A 23,764-nucleotide genomic window follows, 5' to 3' on the forward strand; every position below is an offset into this window, starting at 1 on the left:
GAACGAGTGAGAGGAGCTGAAATATGGATAAATGGGAAACATTGGAAGTTAAGGAAAATGGGGGTTATAGTTGGAAAGTGTTGAAGTTGGCATTGTTAGGGGTCCAAGCACCGCAAGTAGGATTTATTTTTTTTCTCCATGTGTTTGTTGAGTTTGGCGGCTAAAATACAAACTTACCTCTTCTCCAGGAGACCTGCACTACAACTGGAAAGAGCCATGAGGACCAAGCCCCTATGGATCAGTATCCTCTGGACTCTCCGTTCTCTCCCGTCTCGCTCGCCACGTCTGACAAAGAGTCTGGGAAGGAAAAGAGGACAGAGCAGAAAGAAGACACCGTGGCCATGGAAACGGAAACGGAAACGGATACAGACAAGGACCATACAGAGACCAAGGCCTCTGAGACCTCCACTTCCACGGAAGAGAGACCTTCCTCCCCCAAGGCCGCTACCATGGCCTCCCCTGTCCGCACCCCCTCCCCCTCTGCTGCCCCTGAGCCGGATCAGGACATCAAAGAAGAGGTGGTGAAGAAGGGAGAGAAGAAGAAAGACAATAGTCAGAAAGAGAAGGAAGGAGTAATGAAGGAGGAAAAGATGGAGGTAGTTTCTGTGAAAAAGGAGGTGAAAAAGGAGAAACAGAATGTTGCCGGGTGTTCTACCTCATCTCTTGCCTCCTCCACCTCTACATCCACAAGTGACAAAGGTATGAAATGATAGAATCTGCAAGACCTGAAAAATCATCCTGAGTTGACTGATAGTAGTAGGCACTACTATGCCAGCTATGTTTCATTTTCAACCTTTTGGGGATTTATAACTAAATATATAATCTGGGAATACTTGTATTTTACAAATAAAACAACACAGGAAAAAAATCTAAAATGAATAACATACACACAAGCATACTGCACAGGAAATTATATCACATGACCATTAACCAAAATAATCTGATTAAACTAAACCAGAACACTTTGTCTCAACAGGGGTGAAGGTGAAGGAGGAAAAGAGCTCCTCTTCTGGACAGAAGCGTCCCCTGTTGGAAGGTGACGAGAAGGATGGAGGGAAGGTTGAAAGAGACGGGAAGAGGCAGAAGGTGCAGGGCGTGGAGTTGGAAGCTCAGCTCGAGTTGAAAATCACTGCGAAAGGTGGCAGTCGCCTAAAACTTGAAAAGGTTGGTCTGGCATGAATTGTATGATACCTGTTCTCATGTATTAGCATTTTACCCACAGGTTTAAGACTTTACCCCTAGTCAGGTATAAAGTAACTCTCAAACAATATTGCCCCACACTATCTAGCCCTAAATTGCATCTTGAACTCATCCTACGTTTCTCTTCTTCTCAGGTTCTGCAGAAAATGGTTGAGGAGCGGTTGAGGGCGCTGCAGCTCACCGTCTTCGACCAAGGTTTACAGGAGCTAAAAGACCGGGTAGAAAAGATTGATTGTGCCACAAAACACCAGAGCACCCTTAACACACTACAGGTAAACTAGCTACATGTTAAACTACTAGCAACGGGTCTGTTACAAGTCGACTTGACAATAGTCACAACAGTCAGAAATAGTCGTCAATGGTTATAGGCAGCAATAGTCATAGTTTTCAATAGTCACAAAATTAAGCAATGCTAATTAAAATCCTTACAAATGGAAAGTCTCACAGGTTCTCACTGTTTCTTACCCTTTTTCAGGCCAAGATTGCTAGATTAGCAAAGAAATTCGGAGAAGCCAACCAGGCCTCGGAGAACAAAAGAAAACAGGAGGTAAGAAATGTTGTTAATTTATGGGACCCCAGTGTCTCAGATATATTTTTGTAAGTCATCTACTACTCATCGATATTAGTTAAAGCTGCAATATGTAACTTTTTGGGTGACCTGACCAAATTCACATAAAATTGTGAGTTATAGAGAGAGATCTGTCATTCTCATTGAAAACAAGTCTAAGAAGCGGTAGTTCTGTTTATTTCTATACTTCCCGCTCTAAATATTTGTTTTGCGTCTTTTGCTTTCGGTTTTATACACCAGCTTCAAACAGCTGAAAATACAATATTTTTGGCTATGGAAAATATTTTTCCATAGCTGAAAATGGTACAATGATTCTCTACACTATACTTGCTTGTTTTGTCACATACACTAAAATTAGGTGAACAATTAGAATTTTAGCAACCAGGAAATGGCGGAACGAATTCTGCATATTGCACATTTAACATCAAATAGACAATTAAATAAAAATTGCTGAGGGTGTTGGCTAAAAGGTGTCACCATGGCGTGTGTTCGCAGGCGCTAACGTCCCCTGTTGCCAAGACTGCACCTGCTACAAACACCATTCCGACACAACGGTAAGAGTTCGGTCCTACTGCCAATGTACTACTTCCTCATTTAGAAAAGCTTTTAGTCATTTGAATGCATTTCCTCCTGTGAATCACAGGTGAACAGTAATCGCAAACAGGGGATTGCATTGCCTCTAGTCTTATGAAGATGTTGGATTCAATCATTATTTTAGTTTGTTTGCAGTCTTGTGTTAATCACCATTGGCAATCATGGATGACAATTCCAAAACTTTCACATATTCCATAGTTTCCTTTTTTTCCATCTCTTGTGACAGCACATTCCCATTGCTTGTATTTTCCAGCATAAAAATGTATTTTATGGATTTGTAATTCAAATCATGCAGAAGGAAAGCTGTGTATTAGTCATTGCATGGGGCTATACTAGCTATCATTGTGCCTTTGTATCAACGTGACAATACCGGCCTGAAGCCAATGAATGCCACACGTGGAGTCAATCACAACGTGTGATTGAATGTGTGGTGACTCTGCACAGGATCGTTGTCAATAATACTGAGGCTGGATAAAATTCTCGGGGAGATTGGATTAAAAAGCAACAACATCCGCTAAAAACCATAATAACGGGAAACAAAGATGATACCTTTCGAGGGTATTCTCTGATGTACAAGACTGACTTCTCTTTTGATCGCTTAGTGCCTACCCGTCAGGCATTTTCAAACCAAAATCCCCACATGAAATCAATCATCATTTTGTTTTGGATTAAACAAACAAACAGCGGTTCGGGTTTTTGCGTCTTTTTTCTTTTGCACACCACCATGGTTCCAGGTCCTGAGTCTTGTGACGTTATACAATGCGCCAAAGCTTAAGAAAACAAGCTTTTAAAAGCTGTGCAGACAGTGTTCACAGCACCCGATCCAACTGCACCTCTCCTCTCAACAGCGTGCTCCGAATGCATCCAAAGCTGGAGCTGCAGTCTGAAGAGGGGGCATGGCAGAGAGGGGAGCTGGCGACCTCTATTGGTTGGATTAAGAAGGAAGTGACGGAGGATGAAGAATCCGAAGAAGAGTATGAAGAGATATCTGAGGAAGAAGAATTTGAGAAGCCTTCATTCAACCTAAGAAACCAGCCTGCTAGAAGAGATGGGTCACAGCAGCAGTCACCACAGCAACCGAGCGGAGGAACTAGGGTTCGTTCAGACATAATGCTGCGTCCCATCTCCACGGACAAGGAGAGACAGCTTTACCTGCGTTCTAAGAATGCTGCAAGGAAGGCCAGATCCGATCGTTACGCAGTATTCCTGTTCCGGAACCTGGTCTCGTACGAGAACTACGTGAAGTGGGTCACCACGGTGAACTACGTCGGAACGTTGGGCAAAGATGCGCTGCCTGTTAACCTGCGCGAAACCATGAAGAAATATTTGGAACAAAGGTTCAACAAACTGTATGCCAGAGACTGGAAAAAGATCAGGGACTCCATCAATGAGATCCTGAGAGTGAAGAGACTACAGTTCTTCTTTGAATCAGACTTTAATTTGACTTAACATGTTTGATTGGGAAGGTGCCATTTTCCACAGTAGTCGTGTTGCACTTTTATGTTTTGTATGGTATTATGGAAACAACATAGTCTTGAGATAGTTGCAATCGTCACTTTTATTTTTATTTGACCAACGTTAACAGTAATATAATTGCATTCTTGCCCCCATGAAACATTTTATTTGTTCATAATATTCCCAGTTCCTAATGTACTGTACTAAATAAAGGTCTGGATTACTATATAAAAAAAACATGTTATATATCATTACAACACAAATGTATACCAAAATGTTTTATTTAATGTACAGTACCAAAAATGTTAAACGACCTGCAAACACTTCATGATTTTCATGACAGAATACCATAAACAACTCAAGAATGATACCTATACACTAAACAAGTCCTAAAGGAATCAACACTTTTTACCCCCTTTTTTGTGATAAAGATTTTTTTTAAATGTGTCGATTTTTTTGGGGGTTGAATTCGTCAAATTCAATGCAAAGAAGAACAAACAGCAAAATACACATAACAAACACCCAATTTAAATTAAAAAAAATCAGTAAACTCAATGTTAAAAACACAGGGGGGAAACAGAAGAAGACCGAGCCAGAAGACAGAATAATAGTAAACTGGCAAAGTAAAGTGTGGCAAAGAGGTTGCCAAATTACAGGAAGACTTTTTCTCTGGTCCGTCTCAATATGATCTCTGACCTATTTTTAAACAAGCCAACTGAATGCAAATCACATCTCTTTCAATTACCTTTTTTTTATTTTTTTATTAAACTCAATGCAAACACACATCTTTTCCAACAGGCCAGTAGCAGCTGTCGTAAAGCAGCCCATGACCAGCCCAGTCTCTACCAACCTTACAGGTAAGATCTCCCTTCTTCTTCACCTTCTCCCTTACCTGTCAATAGGATGTTTCACTTATCATGGGGATTGAACGACCCTGAGATCAAGTTATAAGATAAAGAACGACACCAACTGCGTTCTGACCAGTCAGGAATAAACTCACCATTCCTTTCCTCTCTCCTGTTGTCTTTCCAGTTTCTCCGGTGAAGCAGGCCAAACCTGTCCCCACTACCACTACGGCCACTGCCATGGTAACACAGGGCTCCATTCTGCAGCTGATCCCCACCTCCTCTAGCTCCGCCTCCCTGTGCACCGTCACCTCCCAGAGCGGCCCCACCGGCACCCTGCTCCTCAAGACCACCTCGGGCTCCAACGTGGTGGGCCAGAATGGCCAGCCGCTCCTCATCCAGCTGCCTCTCTCTGCCATGGCCAACGGCGGGGCGGGAACCCTGGTCAACATCCCTGTGTCCTCCTTCGCCGCAGCCAACTCGCTCAACAAGGCCAAGACCACTACTCCCACCACTACCTATATCCTCAAGGCCGGCCCCACCACCTCCACCATGGCCGGCCCCACCACCTCCACCATGGCCTTGCAGCCCATCTCCTCCACCACACAGCTCTCCCCAGCCATGTCCCCAGCCCAGATGACCCTGGCTCGGGCTGTGTACCAGGGGGGCACTGGGGGGATCAGTACGCCCAGTGCTGGGATGTCAGTGACCACAGCCAGGGTGCCTGTTCAGGCGTCCTCTGGTCCAGCCGCTACGGGCTCGGCAGCTCCAGGACCTCCTTCGGGGACGGCTATGACGTCAAAGACAGGTGAGTTTTCTAGCAACAGGCCTGATAACAACATCCTATACTGTATGTGGACAAGAATAATAATTGCATTTATATATATAGTTGAAGTCGGAAGTTTACATAAACTTTAGCCAAATACATTTAAACTCAGTTTTTCACAATTCCTGACATTTAATCCTAGTAAAAATTCCCTGTCTTAGGTCAGTTAGGATCACCACTTCATTTTATGAATGTGCAATGTCAGAATAATAGTAGAGATAATGATTTATTTCAGCATTTATTTATTTAATCACATTCCCAGTGGGTCAGAGGTTTACATACACTCAATTAGTATTTGGTAGCATTGCTTTTAAATTGTTTAACTTGGGTCAAACGTTTCGGGTAGCCTTCCACAAGCTTCCGACAATAAGTTTTTGGCCCATTCCTCCTCCCAATTTTGGCCCATTCCTCCTGACAGAACTGGTGTAACTGAGTCAGGTTTGTAGGCCTCCTTGCTTGCACACGCTTTTTCAGTTCTGTCCACAAATTTTCTATAGGATTGAGGTCAGGGCTTTGTGATGGCCACCCCAATACCTTGACTTTGTTGTCCTTAACCTGTTGTGACACCCCATCCCGTGAACGGGACCGTTGTCATCATCTGACACTAATTAGCATAACGCAACGGACATAAATCTTCCTAGAAAATATTCCTATTCATGAAAATCACAAGTGAAATATATTGGAACACAGCTTAGCCTTTTGTTAATCACCCTGTCATCTCAGATTTTCAAAATATGCTTTGCAGCCAACGCTAGACAAGCATTTGTGTAAGTTTATCATAGCCTAGCATAGCATTATGCCTTGCTAGCAGCAGGCAACCTTGTCACGGAAATCAGAAAAGCAATACAATTAAATCGATCAAAAACCTGTTGTAAAAGAGAATATTATCTAACTGTTTTCTCTCATATGTCTGTTCCATCCCTTTCAGATAACCAAGCAACAAGCTCTACTCCAACCAAAACGGGGGCTCGACCCAAAGGCTCCTTCATAGACCTCACTGAGGAGGAGGAGGAGGAGGATGATGATGTGCTAGGTGAGAATGAATCCCAAAACATCTCCAAATTCCTCCCTCTCAACTCCAGAGAGGTCCAATAAATGATTGATTTATGTCCTATAAAACAGTGACCTATGTTGCTAATGATGTGAACGATTCTGGATAAATAAATATTAATTGAATTCCCTCTTCTGTCCTCTTCTTTAATCCTTCTCTTTAATTCTGCAGTGACTGGTGTGAGGAAGGCCATTACGACTGCGGTATCGTCCTCTTCAGTTACCCAGCGATCTACTGGACCTCCTCCGCTGATCAGCACTCCTAGTGGTGAGACCTGCATGTTACATAATCATTGATATTGACAATATACACAGGCAGTTAGGAAAGCTAAGGCTATCTTTTTCAAACAGAAATTTGCATCCTGTAGCACAAACTCAAAAAAGTTCTGGGACACTGTAAAGTCCATGGAGAATAAGAGCACCTCCTCCCAGCTGCCCACTGCACTGAGGCTAGGAAGCATTGTCACCACTGATAAATCCACTATAATTGAGCATTTCAATAAGTATTTTTCTACGGCTGGCCATGCTTTCCACCTGGCTACCCCTACCCCGGTTAACTGCCCGCCCAAGCCTCTCCGATTCCTTCTTCACCCAAATCCAGATAGCTGATGTTCTGAAAGAGCTGCAGAATCTGGACCCCTACAAATCAGCCGGGCTAGACAATCTGGACCCTCTCTTTCTAAAATGATCTCCCGAAATTGTTGCAACCCCTATTACTAGCCTGTTCAACCTCTCTTTCGTATCGTCTGAGATTCCCAAAGATTGGAAAGCTGCCGCGATCATCCCCCTCTTCAAAGGGGGAGACACTCTAGACCCAAACTGCTACAGACCTATATCTATCCTACTCTGCCTTTCTAAAGTCTTCGAAAGCCAAGTTAACAAACAGCTTATCGACCATATCGAATCCCACCGTACCTTCTCCGCTATGCAATCTGGTTTCAGAGCTGGTCATGGGTGCACCTCAGCCATGCTCAAGGTCCTAAACAATATCATAACCGCCATCGATAAGAGACATTACTGTGCAGCCATATTCATCGACCTGGCCAAGGCTTTCGACTCTGTCAATCACCACATTCTTATCGGCAGACTAAACAGCCTTGGTTTCTCAAATGACTGCCTCGCCTTGTTTACCAACTACTTCTCTGTGCAGTGTGTCAAATCGGAGGTCTTGTTATCCGGACCTCTGGCAGTCTCTATGGGGGTGCCACAGGGCTCAAGTCTCGGGCCGACTCTTCTCTGTATACATCAATGATGTCGCTCTTGCTGCTTGTGATTCTCTGATCCACTTCTACGCAGACGACACCATTATGTATCTTCTGGCCCTTCTTTGGACACTGTGTTAACTAACCTCCAGACGAGCTTTGATGCCGTACAACTCTCCTTCTGTTGCCTCCAACTGCTCTTAAATGCAAGTAAAACCAAATGCATACTCTTCAACCGATCGCTGCCCGCCCGTCCAGCATCACTACTCTGGGCGGTTCTGACTTAGAATATGTGGACAACTACAAAAAATCCTAGGTGTCTGGTTAGACTGTAAACTCTGCTTTCAGACTCACATTAAGCATCTCCAATCCAAAAATAAATCTAGAATCGGCTTCCTATTTCGAAACAAAGCATCCTTCACTTATGCTGCCAAACATACCCTCGTAAAACTGACCATCCTACCGATCCTCGACTTCGGAGATGTCATTTACAAAATAGCCTCCAACACTTTACTCAACAAATTGGATGCAGTCTATCACAGTGACATCCGTTTTGTCACCAAAGCCCCATACACCACCCACCATTGCGACCTGTACGCTCTCATTGGCTGGCCCTGGCTTCATACTCAACGCCAAACTCACTGGCTCCAGGTCATCTACAAGTTTCTGCTAGGTAAAGCCCTGCCTTATCTCAGCTCACTGGTCACCATAGCAGCACCCAACCGTAGCACGCGCCCCAGCAGGTATATCTCACTGTTCGCCCCCAAAGCCAATTCCTCCTTTGGCCGTCTTTACTTCCAGTTCTCTGCTGCCAATGACCGTAACGAACAGCAAAAATCACTGAAGCTGGAGACTGGAGGTCTACCGATTTATGATTTTTCAATACCAATACTGATTTTTTGGAGGACCAAAAAATCCTATAACGATTAATCGGACGATTTTTATATATATATTTGTAATGATGACAATTACAACAATACTGAATGAACACTTATGAACACTTTCATCAATAAAATATATTTAGTCTCAAATAAATAATGAAACATGTTTATTTTGGTTTAAATAATACAAAAACAAAGTGTTGGAGAAGTAAAAGTGCAATATGTGCCATGTAAAAAAGCTAACGTTTAAGTTTCTTGCTCAGAACATGAGCACATATGAAAGCTGGTGGTTCCTTTTAACATGAGTCTTCAATATTCCCAGGTAAGAAGTTTTAGGTTGTAGTTATTATAGGACTATTTCTCTCTATACCATTTGTATTTCATTTACCTTTGACTATTGGATGTTCTAATAGGTACTTTAGTATTTCCAGCCTAATCTCGGGAGTTGATAGACTTGAAGTCATAAACAGCGAAATGCTTGAAGCACAGCGAAGAGCTGCTGGCAAATGCAGGAAAGTGCTGTTTGAATGAATGCTTACGAGCCTGCTGCTGCCTACCACCGCTCAGTCAGACTGCTCTATCAAATCATAGACTTAATTATGATATAATAACACACAAAAATACGAACCTTAGGTCAATACTATGGTCAAATCCGGAAACTATCATTTCGAAAACAAAACGTTTATTCCGTATTCCGAACCGTTCCGTATTTTATCTAATGGGTGGCATCCATAAGACTAAATATTGCTGTTACATTGCACAACCTTCAATGTTATGTCATAATTATGTAACATTCTGGCAAATTAGTTACGGTCTTTGTTAGGAAGATATGGTCTTCACACAGTTCGCAACGAGCCAGGCGGCCCAAACTGCTGCATATACCCTGACTCTGCTTGCACAGAACGCAAGAGAAGTGACACAATTTCCATAGTTAAAAGAAATTAATGTTAGCAGGCAATATTAACTAAGTATGCAGATTTAAAAATATATACTTGTGTATTGATTTTAAGAAAGGCACTGATCTTTATGGTTAGGTACACATTGGTGCAACGACAGTGCTTTTTTCACGAATGCGCTTGTTATATCACCCGTTTGGCGAAGTAGGCTGTGATTCAACGATAAATTAACAGACACTGCATCGATTATATGCACCGCAGGACAAGCTAGATAAACTAGTAATATCATCAACCAAGATCATTTTACTGCTAGCTAGCACCTTACTTTGTCTCCTTGCTGCACTCGCATAACAGGTGGTCAGTCTGCCACGCAGTCTCCTCGTGTAGTGCAATGCAGGTGTCCAAAAATGCAGATTTACAGATTGTTATGAAAACTTGAAATCGGCCCTAATTAATCGGCCATTACGATTAATCGGTCAACCTCTACTGGAGACTCATATCTCCCTCACTAGTTTTAAGCACCAGCTGTCAGAGCAGCTCAGAGATCACTGCACCAGTACATAGCCCATCTGTAAATAGCCCATCCAACTACCTCACCCCATACTGTATTTATTTATCTTGCTCCTTTGCACCCCAGTATCTCTACTTGCACATTCATCTTCTGCACATAGTGCATCACTCTAGTGTTTAATTTGTATATTGTAATCACTTTGCCAACATGACTTATTTATTGCCCTACCTCCCTTATCTTACCTCATTTGCACACACTGTATATAGTCTTTTTGACAGTATTATTGACTGTATGTTTGTTTATTCCATGTGTAACTCTCTGTTGTTGTATGTGTTGAACTGCCTTGCTTTATTCTTGGCCAGGTCGCAGTTGTAAATGAGAACTTGTTCTCAACTTGCCTACCTTTTTAAATAAAGGTGAAATTAAAAAATATTACCATAAACTTTTTCTCTGCTAGCTAGTGTGCATATAGTGACGTAATGCTAGTGGACGCAGCATGTAATGACTTAATGCTAATGGTTGTTGTACTGTTACAAGTACCCTCAATGGCAGTGGGTACAGCGTGTAGTTACTGCAGTCCGCAGATGGATATTATTGCTTGAAAGGAGCTCATGTCTTCACTTTTCTGAGGAGATTTTGTTCGTGTTTGTGGGTGCCTAGCCAGATGTGATCAGAGGTAAGTTGCACTTTAATTACCTTCTGCCTTTTGTAATATTATATCGTTCCCGGAATAAGTATTTCTCAGATAAAAACCTGCTGTTGAGATTGTGTTTTGAGGGAGAGTGCAAATGAAATGGCAAGGTAGCTAGCTAACTGTCTGGCTTTGGCTAACCCATTCCATTGTCATTGAATGTGACAGACAAAGTTTCAGCTTCCCATAAATTATTTATTGTTGGCTATCTAGATAGCCACCTAGTCAATAGCATAAAGAGCGAACAGATTGATCAGATGTGTGTGGCAATAGCTAACTACTATCAAATTATCAAGCTAAACTGGCTAGCTAAGCTAGCTCCAGTGTTAGCCATGTAGCTTGCTAGACTTCACCTCAGATTGATTCATACCTATTTCAATAGCTAACATTAGGTCTACATTGTGATTAATACTTGACTGAATGATATACAATCAGGCTAACATTAATCCATTGTTTTTGAGAATGAGCCAAACTTATTTGTCATGTCTTTTTCATTGGAGGAGCTGTGTGCCATGGTGAATGTCCCTTTTGAAGAGGCCAGAGTTTTGCAGTCAGAGATGGAGATTGCTAGCGATAGCTCAGACGAGGAAAGTGATCATGAGGAAAATGCCAGTGACACCTTTAGGATTTCTTTGAAAAAGCATACCTTTTACCTATAATAATAGCTATCTAAATGTACATTGTTTTTAGGAAAATGGCAATGCTAAAATACTGAAATCTGCTGAACATTCTACGCTGAATGATGTAGCTAATATATTTCAAATTATTGTATTTGAAATGTTTAAGACAACACGCATCAAAGAGCAGAGCAAACAACGGCAGACCAATCAATTGCTACCAATCAAGGGTTGGCAGGACAGAGGAAGGTCAACAACAGAAGGGGAGGTGAAGAGAAAGCCATGCAATATGGGACCAGGATGTGTGTCAGAGGGATGTCGAAGGTCTTCCAAGCGCTTCTGCGATGCAATCTGTGATGAGGACAGAGCGAAGATTTTCCAGTACTTCTGGCAAACGTTAGACTGGAATGAGAGGAAAGTGTATGTGTGTGGTTTTGTTGACTGCACTGCAGTGCAGTGCAGTGCAGCGATGCAGGTCTGAGAATATGAGCCCTAGAAGGACACCCACATTGGCATACCATCTTGAAGTTTATGGTGAGAAGAAGAGAGTATGTGAACACTTGTTGGCTGAATGGTCTATGCTACACTGGGTGCAAGCGAAGGAGCTTGAGGAGACCATCAGATTAACACCTGTGAGGAATGAGGCACAAAACGATGACACCATTTCTGTGCGACTTACTGATAGTACCATCACACTACTGCACGTCATCCTCCTCTAAGCAGTACCTGGAGCCTGTTTTCCAGTCCGTGTCAGAGCTACAGCTGTCAATGTGAGGAGGATGGGAAACTCTTCAGTCCCTCTTCAGTCCCGCCAGGTGTTCACACTAACATGATTTCTTTGATTATTTATTACTTACATGATTCTTACTGGAATACCTACCTTGATTTGATGTTAAATTCCTTGCTGAAATGTGCCTTGATGATATTTCCATACTTGTAACATGATTGATAGTGAAATGTTGATACTGACTGTTTTAATACTTATACTTTGAGTAAAAAATTCAACATCACACTTGGTGGAAATCTTTTGTACACATTCACCATAACATGCACTTTAAGAGATATTGTGATGTTGTCATTTAAATTATTCCAATGTCTCAAAAGTCATATTTCCCGTTCTATTCAATGATAAGAACAACTTACCTCCACATATAATGTGTGCAAAAATTGTAACTCCATTCAACATTTTTTTGTTGTAAAATAGAAATTGTTTACTGACGTAGATTTTTTCTTCTTCTTCACTATCTGATTTTTTTTTTGATACAATGATTTCATCCGATATTGACAATATGCTTGTTACAGACCATGCGGAACAAATGTAAACCTTGAATTTGGAGGTTTAAAATATCTCTCTATTGGCAAAGTTCTTTTATGAAATCCCATCGGTTGCCTTCAGAAAGTTTTTAGTTAGACCCCTTGACTTTTTCCACATTTTGTTGTGTTTCAGCCTGAATTTAAAATGTATTAAATTGAGATGTTTCGTCACTGGCCTACACACAAGACCTCATAATGTCAGAGTGTCATTTTTTGGTATGTTTACAAATTAATACAAAATGTAAAGCTAAAATGTCTCGAGTCAGTAAGTATTCAACCCCTTTGTTACGGCAAGCCTAATTAAGTTCAGGAGTAAAAATGTGCTTAAGTCAAATAAGAAGTTGCATGGACAGTAATAGTGTTTAACATTATTTTTTATTGACTACCTCATCTCTGTACCTCACAAATACAATGATTTGTAAGGTCCCTCAGTCGAATTTCAAACACAAGTACAACCACAAAGACCAGGGAGGTTTTCCAATGCACTGCAAAGAAGGCCATCTATCGGTAGATGGGAAAAAATCAGACATTGAATATACCTTTGAGCATGGTGAAGTTATTAATTGCACTTTGGATGGTGTATAAATACACCGTCACTACGAAGATACAGATGTCCTTCCTAACACAGTTGCCGGAGAGAAAGGAAACCTCTCAGCGATTTCACCATGGGGCCAATGGTGACTTTAAAACAGTTAGTTTAATGGCTGTGATAGGAGAAAACTTAGGATGGATCAACAACATTGTAGTTACTTCACAATACTAACCTAGTGAAAAGAAGGAAGCCTGTACAGAATAAACATATTCCAAAACATGCATCCTGTTTGCAATTAAAACTGCAAAAAATGTGGCAAAGAAATTAACTTTATTTCCTGAATACAAAGTGTTATTTTGGGGGCAAATCCAACACAACATAACACTGAGTACCACTTTTCATATACTGAACAAAAATATAAATGCAACAATTTAAGATTTTGTGGAGTTACAGTTCATATGAGGAAATCAGTCAATTGAAATAAATTCATTAGGCCTTAATCTATGGATTTCACATGCTGGAAATACAGATATGCATCTGTTGGTCACAGATACCTTCACAGTGGGTCTCAGGATCTCTTCACAGTATTACTGTGCATTCAAATTACCATAAATAAAATGTAATTGTGTTCGTTGTCCGTAGCTTATGCCTGCCCATATCATATCCCCACTGCCACCATGGGGCACTCTGTTCACAACATTGACATGAGCAAACAGCTCGCCCACACAACGCCATAAACATGGTCTGCGGTTGTGAGGCCGGTAGGACATACTGCAAAATCTCTAAAACGACGATGAGAGAAATTACCATTACATTCTCTGGCAACAGTTCTGGTGGACATTCCTGCAGGCAGCATGCCAATTGCACACTCCCTCAACTTGAGACATCTGTGACATTGTGTTTTGTGACAAAACTGCACATTGCGTGAATGGGAAATTTTTGGGCTCTTTTATTTCCACTCATGAACCATGGGACTAACACTTTACAAGTTGCGTTTTTATATATTTTTCTGTATATGATTATGATGGTCATAATGCTCCTTGACAGGGTCATAAGCAAGCATAGTGGTGGGGCTGGCTGCATCATGCTATGAGTATGCTTGTCATTGGCAAGGACTAGGGAATTTTTTATGGTAAAACGAAACAGAATTTTTAAAAATCCTTAGAGGAAAACCTTTTCCAGTCTGCTTTCCAACAGACACTGGGAGACTCACCTTTCAGCAGGACAATAACCTAAAACAAGGCCAAATATACACTGGAGTTGCTTACCAAGACAACGTTGAATGTTCCTGAGTGGTCTAGTTTCAGTTTTGACTTAAATCGGCTTGAATATCTATGGCAGGACTTGAAAATGGCTGTCTAGCAATAATCAACAACCAACTTGACAGAGCTTAAAGAATTGTAATAATAAAATGATGTGCAAAGCTCTTAGACTTACCCAGAAATAGTCACAGCTGTAATCTCTGCCAAAGGTAATTGGCTCAGGGGGTTGAATACTCTAATCAAGAAATGTTTTATTTTTCATATTTTTTATTACAAATATTAGAATTTTACTTTCACATTTAGTATTTTGTGTAGTTTGTTGACAAAAAAATGACAATGAAATCTATTTTAATCACACTTTTTAATACAATTAGAATCATTAGATTCTAATCTTAATTGCTGGATGTTTTATGATTGTGGTCAGTCAGTTGACACAATTTAATATAATTCCAAGGATATCTATTAGCCTAGCCATGCCTGTTATTCAATGTGTTATAAGTCAGCTCTATGTCTATTTGCTCTGTAAAAGTGGTTCTGAGTAAAAGTTTGCATATAGTTTCTTTACTCAAAGAATCTTGTGATCAACGCAGATTTGAGGAGGGGATGCTTATTATGTTATCTAATTTGACATATTGTCCTCTCTTTACAGGCACAACATCAAGAGCATCTCCTCAACAGTCAGTTGGTGGTCCTCATCTGACAGTTCACTACCGCCCCCCTCTGGTGAGTTTGTTACCCCTGAATCTATTTCACATGTTCATATTTTTATTTGATTAATTTGAGTTCCTATAAGATTATTTTAATGCATTAATTTCTCAACATTTTAATGAATACGAAACAAACACAACACAATGAAATACAAATAGGCAGCTCCTTGGCCACCTATATAAAGTAATGACCTTGACCTTTAAAGATTATCCTTACTTTTCATATTTAATATAGATTTTGTAAAAGAACAAAAGTATATTTTCTGTTGTACTGAAGGACATGTGTTTTTGTTACAAAGGTTACTAGAGGGTGAAAGGTGAAATCATCAAATATTTCAGAGAGATTTACTCACCTCATCACATTGATAGATTATCTTCAATGGGTCTTCTTTGTGATGTCACACACTGTCACATGATTACCATCATGTGTTGTGCTTTAAAATGGCTTTTTACCTGAATGACATTGAAGCGCTAAAGTCCGGACAAAAGTTATTCACGTTTTATTATTTTGAAACGGTATGTCGCCCATTACTCTATATATTTCTGCAAACACTAACACACAGGAAATAAGATGGCGCCGACGGAGATGGCCGCCTTGCTTCAAGTCCTTAGGAAACTGCAGTAATTTTGTTTTTTATGTATTAATTCTTACATTGTTAGCCCAGAAAATCTCAAGTCTTATTACATATAGCCGGGGAGAACTATTGGATATAAGAGCGACGTCAATTTACCAACATGACGACCAGCAATACGCCTTTCCCGAAGCAAATCCTTTGTTCGGACCTCCACCCATTGGATATAATCCCAGAGGCCAACCCAAAACAACATCGTCACTACAGGAGAGGCAGATGGAGCGGCCTCCTGGTTAGACTTAGAATGGCGAGCACACCACCCACCGCTTCCGAGCATATTAGTCGCCAATGTCCAGTCTCTAGACAACAATGTGGACAGAATTAGGGCATGAGTTGCCTTCCAGAGAGACATCAGAGATTTTAACATTCTCTGTTTCACAGAAACATGGCTCTCTCGGGATATGTTGTCAGAGTCGATACAGCCACCAGGTTTCTTCGTGCATCACGCCAACGGAAACAAACATCTCTCTGGTAAGAAGAAGGGCGGGGATGTATGCCTCATGATTAACGACTCATGGTGTAACAATAACAACACACAGTAACTCAAGTCCTTTTGTTCACCTGAACTAGAATTCCTTACAATCAAATGCCGACTGCGTTATCTCCCAAGAGAATTCTCTTCGATTATAGTCACAGCCGTGTATATCCCCCCCCAAGCAGATACCTCGAAGGCCCTGAAAGAACTTCACTGGACTCTATGTAAACTGGAAACCACATAGCTGGGGATTTTAACAAAGCTAATTTGAGAACAAGGCTATCTAAATTCTACCAGCACATTGACTTTAGCACCCGCTCGAGCAAAACACTGGACCACTGCTATTCTAACTTCCATGATGCATACAAGGCCCTCCCCCGTCCTCCCTTCGGCAAATCCAACTATGACTCCATCTTGCTCGTACCGTCCAATAGGCAGAACCTCAAATAGGGTGACGAGAACCATTCAACGCTGGTCTGACCAATCGGAATCCACACTTCAAGAGTGGGCTGGAAAATGTTCCGGGAAGCCTCAGACAATAACAAATATTTACATGCCGACTCGGTGAGCAAATTTATTAGGAAGTGCATTGGTGATGTTGTACGCACTGTGACTATTAAAACCTACCCCAACCAGAAACCGTGGATAGATGGCAGCAATCGCACAAAACTTAAAGCACAAACCACCGCATTCAACCATGGAAAGAGGTCGGGGAATATGGCCGAATATAAACAGTCTATTTTTTCCCTCCACAAGGCAATTAAACATGCGAAATGTCGGCATAGGGACAAAATGGAGTCGCAGTTCAACGGCCCAGACACGAGACGTATGTAGCAGGGTCTACAGGCAATTAGACTACAAAAAGAAAACCAGCCACGTCACGGACACCGATGTCTTGCTTCCAGACAAGCTAAACACCTTTGCTTGCTTTGAGGATAATATAGTGCCACCAACTCAGCCCGCTACCAAGGACTGCGGGCCCCCCTCTCCTTCTCCATGGCTGACGTAAGACATTTAAATGTGTTAACCCTCGCAAGGCTGCTGGCCCAGATTCATATTCCATCCCTTTACATTTGTGTGTATAAGGTAGTTGTTGTGAATTTGTTATATTACTTGTTAGATATTACTGCACTGTCGGAACTAGAAGCACAAGCATTTTGCTACACTCGCATTAACATCTGCTAACCATGTGTATGTGACCTGATTTGATTTGAATTATGCTATGGGTGTTCATTTATATTTTTACGATTAATTTCTATATTTTAAAATCACTTTTGTCATTAGAATTTTAACTCGGACAGTTACACTGAAGGACATTTTGACACTTTAGAGCTCAATAACTCCCTTAATTTAATAGTTTGCAACACAAATATTTCTGGGTCAAAAGAAGGGTAAGAGTTGAGTGATTTTAATATTATATTTATACATATTTATCTTATGTAAAATGAATGGCCTTCGAACACCAAATTTACACGTCTCGTCTTTGACCCATATAGGTTTATGTATGAAATCCGTCCTTCAGTGTCACGCTTTTTTTGTCCTTTGGCACAACAAAAGTTTCATGTTATACCACAATGTCACCCATTATGCTGAATGACAGTAGTTTTGTTATCCCATGTTTTCACTAGTTTACAAAATGTAATCATGCAATTCATATTTACTTGTTGTATGAATACTGAATATTATAATTGTAAACTATTTCATGGCAATTTAAGGTATTTCAAGGAACATTATCTTTATACTGTAGATGCCATTGTCTAATAAGGAGAGGGCTGCACGGCACAGACAAAAGATTAACGCAGATCCAGTTGCTAGGGAGGAAAGACTAGCCAGAAGAAAAGCAAGGTATTGTTTTCATGGCTTCATGCTACTGTCAGCAACAGAATAGGATATAATAGGATATAAAGCTGGGTGGGTAACACTTAACATTAAGTTGCATTATTACACTGTAGTTAATGTCTTATTGCACTGCAGTTAAGGTATAACTGATGAATTATATTAGTTAATATAATATTGCACACACACACACACACAAATATGGATAATCAATTATATTAGTTAAATGCTGCTTCACATTTGGAACTTTATGAAAAATTGAGACTGTACAAGTTTGAATTGAAGTAGTTTGATGGTCATTTTATCTATCTATTTTGTGTAGGTATGTTGAAATTACATTTGTGTACCTGCATTGAATATACATTTACCAGTTACAGTGTAACAATGCATAATACTTAACTATCATGTAATAATGCAACCAAATGCAATGTAAAGTGTTTGCCGCAGGCACAAATTATAGTAAAGTGATTATTATTAACATTAACAGTGAAATGGTAACAAAACATGTTTGGGAGAGGAAGTTGATTTAACTTTTAAACTTTGATTAAGTGTTATCATTGTATAGCCTACTATTAATAGACTACTAATAATATTTAATGGATGTGAATCCTATTCTGCGCCAGTGTCATAACTATAACATTTTCGTTTTTTAGCTATCAGAGAAGAAAGAAGGATGTCAATCCTGATCATCCACCGATCCATACAATGACACAATCTGATGCTGAAAAAAAGAGGGGAAAATGGAGATTAAATCAGAGGAGGCGGCGTGAAAAAAATAGAACAAATTATTGTGGTGATGAATTTAACTTCAGTGTCCACTGAAGGAAACTATTTTGAGCAGCCCCCTGAACAACATGAACCTGCACCTCCAGAGCTGGAACAACCATCCTTGACTCCAGAACCTTGAGCCTCAATCTCAAACACTGGAGCAACCACTTGCTTCCTCTACTCCAGAAAAAGTGAAAAGGATATCATAGCATTGCAAGCGGCTGCAAAAGGAAAAACGAGAACTAATGAAGAAAATTCTCCAACTGGAAATGCAACTAAAACGATCGCTACAAAAAAGTGACAAATTACGAAAGGGCATGCAAAGGTCAAATAAATTCAAATGCAATCTAACTGAAAAATACAGGCCACGAGGGAAAAAGAAAATGTCTTCAGTGAGGAAAACACTGGTCATTGCATTTCTCAATAGAGATGAAAATAGTGGCCTTTTCTCAGGGAAGAAAGACACGGTCATGCAAAAGAAGATTCAGAGGCGCATACTCATGAAATCTCTAAAATAACTCCATGCAGAGTACAATTCAGAGGTGGATGGGACACTTTCGCTGTCATTCAGAACGTTTTTACGACTGTGGCCATTTTACATTACAGAGCCGAAGGCACATGACCTCAACACCTGTGCGTGTCTTAATCACGAGAATGTGAAACTTCTAGTTGACAGGTTGAGCCAAAGCGGGTTGCTGAAAACCTCAAGAGTTTCTGAGTTACTGTCTTCCAATGTCTGTGATCACAAGAACAAGCAATGTTTGTGCAAAGTTATGCTATGATGAAATAGAGCTGGCCCTACCTCAAGAGAATGCACAAATTTCCTGGCAACAGTGGCAAAGGGAGAAATCGAGCAATGGAGAAAGGTCCTTCTCAAATTTTGTGAGAAAAAAAACAGATGGGCATGGGGCTCGATCTGGTTAAAAACTTAAACAAGAAACTGGATGCTATTGCGAGGCACCAGTTTAACTGGCTGCACCAAGTTGAGCAGTGCTGAAACTTAAAAGACACACTTAAAGAACACAAGGTTATAATCCACATGGATTTTTCTGAAAATTTTGCATGTCAGCTGCATAAAGAGGTTCAGGCTTTTCATTTTGGGGGCGGCCGTAAGAAGGCAACTACTTACACAAGTGTTGTGTACATGCCAATCCTATGCCTCCATATCAGAGTCCCTCCGGCATGACGAGCGTGCCGTGTGGGCTCATCTGAAGCCTGTCTTGGATGATAGGAAGGGAAAAAAACATCCCCGACCACACTACATGCATGAGTGATGGCCCCGTCACGCAATATAGAAATAAAAATAATTTCTACCTCCTGAGCACGGTGTCATTTCTCATGAGTTCAAAGAGGTAATTTTTCTGAGAAGTCCCACGGAAAAGGTGCACTCGATGGGGTTGGTGGTTTGGTTAAACGTTGTGCAGATGAGTTTGTCAAAAAGGGCGGTGACCTCCAGAGCCCAAAGGAGCTCTACACCATGCTGGAGAAAATGCAGTCAAGCGTAAAGTACTTCTGGATTGCTGAGGATGAGATTAAACGATTTTGATGAAGCAGTTCCAAATGAGTTGCCAGCTGTCAAATGAACCTTAAAAATCCACCAGATGATCGCAAAGGAACCTGGAAAGATTCACCATCGGGAGGTGTCCTGCTTCTGCTCCCAAGCAGGTATCCCCTGTGAGTGCAATGCTCTAACAGAGGTGGACTTTCAGAACCAAAATGCAGAAGCAGAAGACAACCTGTCCCCAATGGTGAAACCACCAGAGGACTTAAAAGGAAAGTTCATAATAGTCAATTACGATTACCAGCCATTTGTTGGCCAAGTTTTGACGGTTGTAGGAGAGTAGATGGAAATCAGTTGCATGCAACAAGCAGTTGAAATAAATAATTAATTTGCGTGGCCCCAAGTTAAGGACATCACATACTACTTCAAGTCGGATGTCCAAGCAGTGATCTCCGAACCAGAGCCGTGTACTACAAAACGAAGGATTTCAAAACTCTGCAACTCGGACTGGGAAAAGTATACAGAGCTTCATTAGTCCAAATTCCAAGTTACACACCAGTTAGGCTACAGAATACTACATAGGCCTACACAAGAAAACGACATACACAAGCAATCTAAAAAGAAATCCATGTTTTAAAGATGTTATTGAATGATGGGTTCAGTTTGAGAACGTCGATGTGTTCCATTTGATGTTCAAACAATGGATTTGGTTAATATTCTGATGTTCAGAATACAGAAATGTTTTGTTTTGATGTTGGTGGAATAATTGTTTATGTATTTTCTTTCAAATGCCTGATGTAATGTCATGACATTACTTTGAGAAAGATATCCACTATTTCGTGATGATTTCAAGCAAAACTACATTTTTTTGCCCAATGTTTATGGAATGTTTTTTAATTAATGCTTTGTTTGAAATGCTCAATGCTGATTTAATCCTATGTGAATTAAATTGTACCTCGTGTCAGTTAAACTATGTTGTGTAGTAAAACCCAGGTTCTTTGTGTGTGTGGCGTATGGGTAATTTCTCTCTCTCTCTCTAGTATGGAAGAGATTTAAGTTCAGCTAGCCTGCACATTTTAAACATCTTATCCTGTTTTTTACTCAGTTTTATAACAACAAAAAATAGCTAAAATAAAAAATGTATTTCTGATACTAATAATAGTTCATAGGATCATTATTTTTGTTGCTTAAGGATCACATTTAATCAATATTTGTGAGCCGTAGTGATGTCATTCAGGGTAACAAAATATTGTCATACAGTATAACACCAGTTTTTATTCAAATACAATAACTTGCTTTTGTTGACTCAGACAGACAAAAACAAATCTCAAAGGATGAAGCGAAAGATATGTTCATAGATTTTAGCATTTATTTCAGTGTAAGGCAGGAGGTTTTGTAGAAAAAACCTTCAACAAATTGAGTTGTACCTGTGACACATCAAATATGTGGTATTCAAAATAAAAGAATGTCATTTTTTCTGGGTAGTTATATTTCTGCCAGCCTAAGCATGGATATATATATATTTTTTTCCTACTTTGAAAACCTTAAGTCTTTGACCTATATATTTTTATTTTTTGAAAGCTATACGTGTTTTTCTGCATATTTCTTGCCCTAATTTATTTCCATCTCCTCTCGTTTCCCTCCCAGGACTCCCCATCCAAAGCACGCATGGGAAACAATACCACTCCAACCAAGCCCCCCCCTGTCACCCTGCCCCCGTTACCCTTGGCTCCCTTGCCTCCTGGCCGGCTACCCATGGAGGCCAACCAGACCACACCACCACAGCAGCCCCAACTGAAGTTGGCCAGGGTGCAAAACCAGAATGGCATCGTCCTGTCCTGGTGCGTGGCAGAGACTGACCTGACCTGTGCAGCGGTGGAAAGCTACCACCTGTACGCGTACCACCAGGACAACGCTGGGTCGGCCGGGAATGGCCCTGGAGCGGGGCAGCACTGGAAGAAGATTGGGGAGGTGAAGGCACTGCCACTGCCCATGGCCTGTACCCTCACCCAATTTGTTTCTGGATCTACGTATTACTTTGCTGTCCGGGCCCGGGATGTGTACGGGCGCTTCGGGACTTTCTGTGAGCCGCAGTGCACTGACGTCATCAGCGCGACGACTCCTAGCTGAGCCAACCAGGAATGGAAAAGGCATTTCATGTAACAGGAAGTTGATAGCATTCCACCTGCTTATTTTTTAAGGTGATCTGGAGGACCCTGACTGAGATTGCTTTAGTGTTAACACTTGTGAACGTACACAAACACACACTATGAGAAAACATCTAAATGTACACTGTTGGACTCCAGACTACTCTGATTGAAGAAAGGATATGGCAACGGTTATCGTTGTGCCTATCGTTGTATATTCTTTGTGAGTTAAGCTATTGTACATAAGTGAATTGTTCCCCATGGCAGGTCAGATATTTATATGTTGACTTCTGTTACCCTTGTCCAGATGTTTTTATTATAATTTTTTTTTTTTTTTGGCTTTCTAAAAAATAAGTGAAAGAAAATACATTTTAACGTTCACAGAAATTGCACAGGAATGCAAAATCGGTGTTAGAACTTAAATGATGTTAGAACGATGATAGTAATTTTGTATGTATTGTCTGGTAACCAGACTTAATAGGAATGACAAATTCAATAAAACGTTTTATTGGAAAGTTTACAAGTGTTGAGATTCATTTTGTTAGCCTGAGTTTACACAGCTGTCCCCATAGCCAATCTTGTTGTCTGTTTTACATGTGACCCATATCATATTTGCTCGTTTTCACTGATGTAGCCTCTGAAATAGCCCGCAGACGCAATGCTCATTTACTGCTACAGTTCCTTTACATTTTTGGGTGATTGTCTTGTCAGCATAGAAATTGTATATGAATTGAGAATCACATACGAATATGGTAAGAATCTGAACAGATTCCATGTTTTTGCTGATGTTTACACAATCGGGAAAAGGTCAGATATGAATCGGATATGCCCATACATAAGAATTTGTTGTGCTGTGTAAACGAGGCAGATTTCATGCCTGTGTTTACACAGGCAGCCCAATTGTGTCAATTATTTGCAAAAAAGCTGATCTGGTCAAAAAAGCTGTTTTTTAAAAAAACAATTAGTGGAAAAATATCAGAATTGGTCTGCCTGTGTAAACGCAGCCATGGAATCTGATCTTTTGACTTCCAATTTATACCACCTATATGTGGATCTCAATCCTGATACAAACCATATCCTCCATATGCGACCTCTGTCTGGAGGCTCAGATTCTTTTGATCTGAAGTGTTATTTTTTGCACATGACCTGCCATTATCATGACAACCACCCCAAAAATGTAAAGGAACAGTGACAGGAAATGAGCATTGCATCTGTGTGCTATCCGGGATCCTTAAGAGGCTACATCAGTTTGAA

The 23,764-nt window shown here is 40.7% G+C and overlaps 1 protein-coding gene across 3 annotated transcripts in view; it reads left to right on the forward strand.

Annotated features, from left to right (window-relative positions):
* Positions 1-23,028, forward strand: part of LOC139370264 (activating transcription factor 7-interacting protein 1-like) — a 56,597-nt gene extending 33,569 nt beyond the window's left edge. For all 3 annotated transcript variants that reach the window (XM_071109632.1, XM_071109635.1, XM_071109633.1), the window contains 11 exons: positions 189-699; positions 977-1,164; positions 1,335-1,472; positions 1,676-1,747; positions 2,264-2,322; positions 4,616-4,674; positions 4,850-5,470; positions 6,417-6,521; positions 6,711-6,806; positions 15,094-15,167; positions 22,011-23,028. In XM_071109632.1, coding sequence (XP_070965733.1) covers positions 189-699; positions 977-1,164; positions 1,335-1,472; positions 1,676-1,747; positions 2,264-2,322; positions 4,616-4,674; positions 4,850-5,470; positions 6,417-6,521; positions 6,711-6,806; positions 15,094-15,167; positions 22,011-22,493 — 2,406 coding nt within the window. In that variant the 3' untranslated portion in view covers positions 22,494-23,028. The remainder of the gene's footprint in view (positions 1-188; positions 700-976; positions 1,165-1,334; positions 1,473-1,675; positions 1,748-2,263; positions 2,323-4,615; positions 4,675-4,849; positions 5,471-6,416; positions 6,522-6,710; positions 6,807-15,093; positions 15,168-22,010) is intronic.
* Positions 23,029-23,764: the final 736 nt, after the last annotated feature.

Source organism: Oncorhynchus clarkii, chromosome 17 (assembly GCF_045791955.1).
Source record: "Oncorhynchus clarkii lewisi isolate Uvic-CL-2024 chromosome 17, UVic_Ocla_1.0, whole genome shotgun sequence".
In the NCBI taxonomy this organism is placed as follows: Eukaryota; Metazoa; Chordata; class Actinopteri; order Salmoniformes; family Salmonidae; genus Oncorhynchus; species Oncorhynchus clarkii.